Source organism: Lactuca sativa, chromosome 1 (assembly GCF_002870075.4).
Source record: "Lactuca sativa cultivar Salinas chromosome 1, Lsat_Salinas_v11, whole genome shotgun sequence".
NCBI classification, from domain to species: domain Eukaryota; kingdom Viridiplantae; phylum Streptophyta; class Magnoliopsida; order Asterales; family Asteraceae; genus Lactuca; species Lactuca sativa.
In genome coordinates, this window is record NC_056623.2 from 195469092 (window position 1) to 195477818 (window position 8727).

General features: G+C 32.9%; 1 protein-coding gene across 1 annotated transcript; it reads left to right on the plus strand.

Moving 5' to 3' along the window:
* The first annotated feature begins 231 nt into the window (after nt 1-231).
* On the plus strand, nt 232-6689 carry LOC111891897 (CRM-domain containing factor CFM3, chloroplastic/mitochondrial). Its single transcript, XM_023887958.2, has 9 exons — nt 232-1221; nt 1381-1834; nt 2443-2573; nt 3714-4070; nt 4563-4719; nt 5759-6051; nt 6141-6200; nt 6291-6374; nt 6451-6689. The coding sequence occupies exons 1-9, from the start codon at nt 409-411 to the stop codon at nt 6550-6552; spliced, it is 2451 nt and encodes an 816-aa protein (XP_023743726.1). The 5' UTR covers nt 232-408; the 3' UTR covers nt 6553-6689.
* Nucleotides 6690-8727: the final 2038 nt, after the last annotated feature.

Genomic DNA, 8727 nt, shown 5'->3' on the forward strand with positions numbered 1-8727 from the left:
TTTCAATTTTTAAAATTAAAAAGCCACACAATATTTATATATTTATATATTTAAAGTATAAATATAATAAATATTATACTAAATTGCAATTAATACATTTCTTCATTCCTTATTTCAAAATTTTATTTTAAAAAATACATATTATTTATATTTTAATATTTAATTTTTTTAATCAATACTACTAATACTAGGTTGGTAATATATAAATCACATTATTTTTATAGAAAAGGTAAAATATCATATCGAAATGGCACCATGCCATCTTATCCTCGTCCTCTCGAAACTCAGCTCTCCCCATTCGCACTCAACTCTGCTGTTTTCTCTCCCTTTGCAATAACACCGCCGCTGCCCTCCGCCGTGAATGATGGAATGACTACGAAGTAGACCGGCCACCAACATTTAACGACCATGAAACTAACAGAAGTGGCGGTGCCACTCCGTAACACAAAATTCATATTCCCATTCCCTCGTAACTCTCACTTACTCTTCTTCTCCTCTTCCTCTTCTTCTTTTCTGAAACCATCTCTTGTCAAACCCTTACCTTCAATTCGTTCAACAACTGATAATTCTACTACTTCTACCACCACCAATCCTTCTCCCTCTTCCCCTTGGCTCAACAATTGGTCTTCTCCACCACCAAACCCTTCTATCAAACCTGAATCCGGAAAACGGTCTGAAACTCGTAATTCTTCTGAACCTGCTGCTTCCGGTGGTTCAACCAGGACCACCGCCATTGACCGGATTGTTCTTCGGTTGCGGAATTTAGGTCTGGGCTCCGATGACGAAGAAGAAGAGGCGGAAAATGAATACCCCGGGTCTTCGGAAATGGCTTTGACGGGAGACGAGAAATTGGGAGATTTGTTAAGAAGAGATTGGATTCGTCCGGATAGAATGTTGGTTGAAGATGACGATGAGGAGACGGTTCTGCCATGGGAGAGAGAACAGGAGGGAAATCAGGAGGAAGGGAGGGAAATTGGAGGGGTAAAGAAGAGAACCATGAAAGCACCAACATTGGCTGAGTTGACACTTGAAGATACAGAATTGAGGAGGTTGAGGACAGTAGGTACAACGATTAGGGAGAGGATTTCAGTACCTAAGGCAGGGATTACAGGGGCAGTTCTTGAAAAGATTCATGATCAATGGAGGAAGTCAGAGTTGGTTCGACTCAAGTTTCATGAAGTGTTAGCTCGTGATATGAAAACTGCTCATGAAATTGTTCAGGTTGGTTGATTTTTCATTACTGAAAGCATCTGTTTGCAGTGTTACAGTAGATATATGTATCAATTCCATTCTTTTCTCATTCCATTCCATCCAACTAAACACATTCCTTTCTTTGTTTCTTCTATCTATGAATTCAATATATATATTTTTTTATAACAGCGTCGAACAGGTGGATTAGTCATATGGCAATCAGGAAGTGTGATGATGGTATTCCGGGGAGTTAACTACACAGGCCCTTCTTCAAGACCTGAATCCACTGAAAAAGACAATAATACCCTTTTTGTCCCTGATGTTTCCCCTGCTAGTAATCCAACAACAAGAAATAACGATTCTGCCACTACTAGTGTTGCAACAAGAACACCTGTTGTTGCAGAAAGCATGACAGAAGAAGAAGCTGAATTCAACAGTGTGTTAGATAGATTAGGTCCAAGGTTTCAAGAATGGTGGGGGACTGGAATCCTTCCAGTGGATGCTGATTTACTCCCACAGACGATTCCGGGGTTTAGAACTCCATTCCGACTTCTTCCCACTGGAATGAGGCCAAGATTGACCAATTCTGAGATGACAAATTTGAGAAAACTTGCTAAATCACTTCCTTGTCATTTTGCTCTTGGTATTTCTTTTTTTCTTTTTTCATTTTGTTTAGAAAGTATCTGAGAAAATGACTACACATTTGTGGAAATGGAAGGAGTATACAAATGAGGGTAAATTTGTAAACATTTTGGACTTAATCGGTAAGCTTCTTTTTCTTGACTTTCTCCATTAAGTCAAGAGGAAACACTATGTTAAAAAAATATTTGTGAAAATGATGTAACTTTTGGGAACTAGAAGAAAAGTTAAACGAGGGTAAATTTGTAAACATTTTGGACTTAATCGGGAAAGCTTCTTTTTCTTGACTTTCTCTATTAAGTTTTTCTTGTTCTTTCTCTATTAAGTTGTTCTTGACTTTCTCCATTAAGTTGTTCTTTCTGTATTAAGTCAAGAGAAAGCACTCTGTTTAAAAATTATTTGAGAAAATGAGGGTAAATTTGTAAACAGTTGGACATAATCGGGAAAGTTTGTCTTGTTCTTTTTCTTGACTTTCTCTTTTAGTTATTCTTCTTTCTGCATTAAGTCCAAAAGAGATACTCATACTATTTGGATAACCAATGTTTAAAAGAAAATGGCATATTTCTTTTAATCTGCATATGAAATATTTCTTAATTTTTTATTTTTTTATAGGGAGAAACAGGAATCATCAGGGTTTAGCATCTGCTATACTGAAACTTTGGGAGAAAAGCATGGTTGCTAAAATTGCTGTTAAACGTGGAATTCAGAATACAAATAATGAGTTAATGGCTGAGGAGTTAAAGGTACTTTTCATTCTTACTACATCTCAAAATTAACATATTTTTTAAACAAGAGGAAATAGCAACGTACTTCCATTGATTTTATTTATTTATTTATTTTATTATTATTATTATTATTATTATTATAGCATCATACTTTCATTTATTCCTATTACAGCATTGTAGTTTGAAAAATTTACTGAACTATAGCAATTTCATCCAAAAACAAAAGCATATTTTACTGCTGTTATTGGGTAGTTTTTTCAAAGTATATAATTTCTAATATGAAAAAAATAGAATGTACAATATATGTATCAAAGTACAATGTTGTAATAGAAAGATATGGAATTAGGATGTTATAAATCATCAACTTATCTCCAAATTTTTATCCTTAATAGCAACATACTTACATTTTTATCTACAATATGAATATTTAACAAAGACAAAATTGCAAAAATGGTCCCTGTGGTTTGTCGAAAATTGTCACTTTGGTCCAAAAAGTTTTGGACGAGCACCACTGATCTAAAACTTTCATTTTGTTGTGGTTTTGGTCCAAATTTTTTTGAAACTCTTTATAATGACATTTTTGCCCTTGCTGTTTATTTTTTCATTTTCTTTTTATTTCCTTTACTGTTATTTAATTAAAATAAAACAAAATATAAACCTACCCCTGAATAAACCATCCAAACCCCACCTACATCTCTCTCTCTCTCTCTCTCTCTCTCTCTCTCTCATGCTTCGCCTGGAACCACCCCCACTGTTGGAAACCACTGTCACCGGAAGGGCAAAATTGTCATTATAAAGAGTTTCAAAATTTTTTGAACCAAAACCGCAACAAAATGAAAGTTTTGGACCAGTGGTGCTAGTCCAAAACTTTTTGAACCAAAGTGGCAATTTTCAACAAACCACAGGGACCATTTTTGCAATTTTGTCACATAAATAACATTGGCCATATTGGTAGTAGCTAATGAAAGTATGTTGGCAAATAAAGAACATTGGCAATTTTGTCTTTAACAAATAAAGAACATTGCTATTATGTGTAAAAAAAATAAAGTATATTGATATATTTTTTTGCCCATATTAGTAATAATAGGTTGCTATTTCCTGCTTTTTGAGAATTTTGGAAATGATGTGTTTGTAACAAGTGAAGTGATTGCAATGCAGAGATTAACAGGAGGTGTTTTATTGTTGAGAAACAAATATTACATTGTAATTTATCGAGGGAAAGATTTTGTTCCCAAAAGTGTGGCTTCTGCTTTAGTAGAAAGACAAGAAATGACAAAAGAGATTCAAGATGCAGAAGAAAAGGTCAGAAATGGAGCAATTGAAGCAGTTGCAGTTGCAGGTGTTGAAAAAGATGGAGAAGCAACTCCACTTGCAGGGAGTTTGGCTGAGTTTTATCAAGCTCAAGCACAATGGGGAAGAGAAAAGACAACTGAAGAACATGAAAAGATGCTTCTAGAAGCATCCAAAACCAAAGTTACTCGAGTTGTCAAGAAACTTGAGCATAAGCTGTTTATTGTAAGTGTGTTTGTCCTTTTTTCCATTTAAAAGAACAAAATTATTGTTTTTTGTCATACCCAAAAAGGTGGGACAGGACACCGACTCTCCTTTCATCTCTTGTTTGTGAAAAAGACGAAAATGCCCTTCTCATCCTCATATTAAAAAAAACAGCCTTAAAAGCTTGATGGGATAGAATTGGAAAGGATGGGACTTGACAAGCTCTGTAAGGTTATTTTTTTGATGAGGAGGGCATTTACGTCTTTTTCACATACGAAAGATTAGGAGCAAAATGAAACATTGTTACATAAAATTGGTCGGGTTGAGTAAAAACAAATGCAATGTTTGTCCGAATGACATCATGATATATAAAAAGTATTTATGAAAATCACGAAAAACTGGAAATTTGTAAAAAAGTTAGGACTTAAGGAGGAAGTAGTGATGATTTACACCTCATTTTTTTGTATGTGTTTTAATTTATTGTTTTTTGAAAATATATTTAAAAATAAACAGGCTCAATCTAAAAGGTCTAAAGCAGATAAAGAATTGGCAAAGATAAGAGAATCATGGCTTCCTTCAGGTGCTCCTGAAGATCAAGAAACAATTACAGATGAAGAGCGTGTTATGTTTAGAAGAGTTGGATTAAGAATGAAGCCCTATTTACCACTTGGTAAATTCTTCTCTATCAATAATAAATATATATCATATTTTATATCAAAAAAATTCTAAAGATGCAGTATTTTACATTTTTACCACTTATCTCTTGAGAAACATGATTGCATGATTCATGTTAGTTGCATATTATATATATATTGGTTGGTAAAACAGTAAAAATATTGTTGCATAATAATAGACCATTATAGAAGACCTTATATTTTGTGTGTGTGTTTTTTCCGGATTAAACCTCATCTTTATTTTCTTTTCATGAAAAAGACCTTATATTTTTTCATTTTTTCCAAAAAACCCTCAACTTTGTTTTTCTTTTTTGGGTCAATCTCATTAAAGACCTTACATTTTGTGTTTTTTCTAGATTAAACATCAAATGAATTTTTTGCCTGAAAAAGACCTTGTATTTTTTCATTTTTTCCGATTTGGCCCTTTTAGTCATTTTTTCCCAAAAAGATAGTAAATTTGAGGGTTCTTTCGAGAAAAACTAAAAAAGTTGAGGGTTTATTTCGAAGCATTTTGGAAGGTTGAGGTTTTTTTTTTCGGAAAAAAATACAAAGTTGAGGGCTTTCTTGGAAAAAATGAAAAAACACAAGGTCTTTTTTAGGCAAAAAAATAAATTTGTGGTTTAATCCAGAAAAAACAAAAAATATAAGGTCTTTTTTGAGATTAACCCTTTTCTTTCCGGAAAAAAACCTTCTAAACGATTCCAAATAAACCCTCAACTTTTTTAGTTTTTCCTAAAAAACCCTCACATTTTCCAACTTTTTCTAGAGAAAAATAACTAAAAGGGCCAGATCAGAAAAAACGAAAAAAATGCAAGGTCTTTTCATAAAAAAAAAAATAAAGTTGGAGGTTTAATAAAAAAAAAACTCAAAACATAAGATTAACCCTTGTTGCGTAGTTTGTATTTATTGTATAAATTGGTTAGAAAAGAAAAAAACATTGATGCATAAAATTGTTTAAAAGGTGAAACTTTTTTTGCATTTAACCTTTTCTCTTGAGATATTATTTGTTGTTAAAATTGAATTTAAAATTTTTAGGTATTCGTGGTGTGTTTGATGGTGTTATTGAAAACATGCATTTACACTGGAAACATCGAGAGCTTGTAAAACTTATATCAAAGCAAAAAGATATAGAATTTGTTGAAGAAACTGCAAGGTTTTTAGAATATGAAAGTGGTGGAATATTAATAGATATTGTAAGAGTTCCAAAAGGCTATGCAATTATTTATTATCGTGGAAAAAATTATCAGAGGCCAATTAGTATTAGGCCTAGAAGCCTTCCTTCAAAAGCACGTGCATTGAAACGCTGGAAAGCCCTACAGAGATACGAGGTTTTTATTTATTATTTTATTATTTTATTTACTTATTTATTATTAGTTTAAGTAATTACTATTTTATATGTTAATGTAAAATTATACAGGCTCTCACTGAACACGTGGCGGAGTTGGAAAACAACATAAAGCAAACCAAAGCCGAAAATGTAAGTGTTGTTTTTTTATTTTTTTTTATTTTTACACATAAAATATTCATTAATTATAATTAAAATATATTCATAATGATATGTGTGTAGGGTGGTGTTGAGAATATAAAGGACATTGGTGCTCAAAACTCAGAGGAAATTGAGCTGTTTGGTCAATCCATGGAATCCCAACAGGTTTTTTTTTTTTTTTTTTTTTTTTTTGTAAAATCTAAAAAATTATAACAATGTCCTAACAAGAAATAATGTGCAGAGTGAAGATGAAAGTTCATGGACAAACTCTGATGATGATGATGATGATGATGATGATGAGTGGGAAAATGATGAGGATGAGGATGATGATGCTAATTCATAGATGTATGAGAGATTGTTTAATTTCATTGTATTATATATATTTCAGCATTTAGGCTCATCATCAATGTACTTTTTTCTATATATTTAGTTATAAATATATATATCTCGATGAATAAAGCAATCATATTTTACTGTTCATGGTATTAGAGTTCCTTTTGCCTTTGAAGCAGTGGGGACAACATATACTACTAAGATCCGTTTAACATTTTTTTTTTCTATTTAATATTAAGGACTATTAGGATAAATTATCATCCAAATAAATGATGGGGAAAATAAATAAAGGAAAATTCCTAGTAATTTTTCTTTGGCTTTTTATTATTAACTTGTTCTATTTGTTTTAAGTCAAAAAAGGAAACTTGCCTTGCCATGAATTGTATTGCAATCGAAGTCTTGCCATGTTCTTTAGCTTTTAACCCATGTCTTGCCATGATATTAGTCATCACACTTTAAAGTGCTATGACTAACTCTAAGTTTAAGAGAAGTGAGTTTGGTTTTTATTTGAAAAAGTTAACTTGGATAGACATTTGTTTGTTTGAAACTTATATGCTTCAACTCTAATATTGTTAGTCAGACAAAAAAAAATGATTATTCCCTTATTTTTTTTTTATTTAATTTTATTTGTTAGTTATATTTAACTAATTATATATTTATTTGTTTACTAAAAGGAATGAACCCTACCTCATATACCCTCTTTATTTATCTCTTCAGCCAAACTCCATGGCAGATCAACAAGAATTTGGAGCCAGTCCTCTTAGTCGTTGGAGACGATGACCTCACCACGAAGAAAGGGGGATATCGATGAGGAATGAGCACCATAAGTCTCGTTTTTCCGATGATAGGGTTGTAGATCCAGCAACTACAAATAGTAAGATAGTAAAGGAGGAGATGCATCAATTTTTTGCATTCGAGATTTCAAGTTCACAGCAGCAGATGAAGGTAAAGATTGCGGTGTCTCTGATGGAGGTAAAGGAGGTCGGAGGTGGTGTCTCTGTTCGCCTCTATTAGAGGTGAAGGAGGGTAGTTAGGGGCCATTGTCAAGACAACATCACCCTTACCGGAGGTGATGGTGGTCAATGGTGGAGACATGTACTATGACAAGAGGGTAGCAGATCTACACTCTGACAAAAAGGTTGCAAGGAAAAACAAAGCACAATCTCCTTCTCATTCCCTCTTTTCTCTTATCTGCTCGACTATCGCCACCTGTCGCATCCCCAAACCTAGGATGGCGGAAACGTCCGGGGGTGGAGGACTTCATGTATAGTATCACAACAACGAATATAATAGCGCTCAAAGTACAAACAACCAACATAAATATAATTGAAAAAGTTACATCATAGTATGAGTTTACATGTTTCCAAATCAATTACATTATGTTGACAAAAATACAATGTTTAACGCCTTAGCGTTCCATCCTCAAAAGCCGCGGTTGTCCTGTTTTACGGATTTCCTGAGAATACAAGTAGTTTTGAAAAAGTGTTAACAATTAAGTTGGTGAGTTCATAAGCTTTTAGAATGAACTGTTGAAATCCTTTATTGTAAAAGTAATGTTTGTTCAAGAAAATCCCATATTTTCTTTCTAAAATGTATTGTAGTCTAAAATACCAAGACTAATAGTGTACTAGTAAGTTTCCATTTAAAATTTGAAATCATGCAAGTTTAAATCGACATGAACTTGTTAGTTTAAATGAAAATCCCGTAAATCTTATGTTTGTTAATACCCCATGTGAGTTATTATAACCATACTACGACTTTGTTGGCCTTATATACGACGATCTTCGAGCGTCAGAAATGTTAATGACATTTGTCACCCCAGACCTGCCGGTCTAGCTGTTGCATGCAGCTAAGGTGTGGGTTTGTCAAACCCAATATAGATCTATATACAACTATCACGTTCTCCCTACAAGAGATTCTGGTTATAATTAAAGGACTTTTGTTGCGCTACTTGGAAGTAATGTGAAGCGAATGTCTCACAAATTTATTCATTAGCAGATTTACGTAGTGTAGTAGTGAAAACCCCTTTTTGTAGTAATGTATTCTTTTGTATTGTATATGTAACATAAACTATACCTATTATAGTTTATCCAAATGTTTGTTGTGTGTAGTATTCGCTTTCTATGTAAGTAGAATATATATAGCAAAACGATTCTATGTTTTCCATGCTTCATAATGCATTAAT

What these genes read in the sequence shown, in the direction of transcription:
- LOC111891897 (XM_023887958.2), top strand. Translation starts at nt 409, where the DNA reads ATGAAACTAACAGAAGTGGCGGTGCCACTCCGTAACACAAAATTCATA. An exon ending in TCCTTGTCATTTTGCTCTTG is followed by an intron (nt 1,835 to 2,442) that starts GTATTTCTTTTT and finishes ATTTTTTTATAG; the next exon opens with GGAGAAACAGGAATCATCAG. An exon ending in GAAGCCCTATTTACCACTTG is followed by an intron (nt 4,720 to 5,758) that starts GTAAATTCTTCT and finishes TAAAATTTTTAG; the next exon opens with GTATTCGTGGTGTGTTTGAT.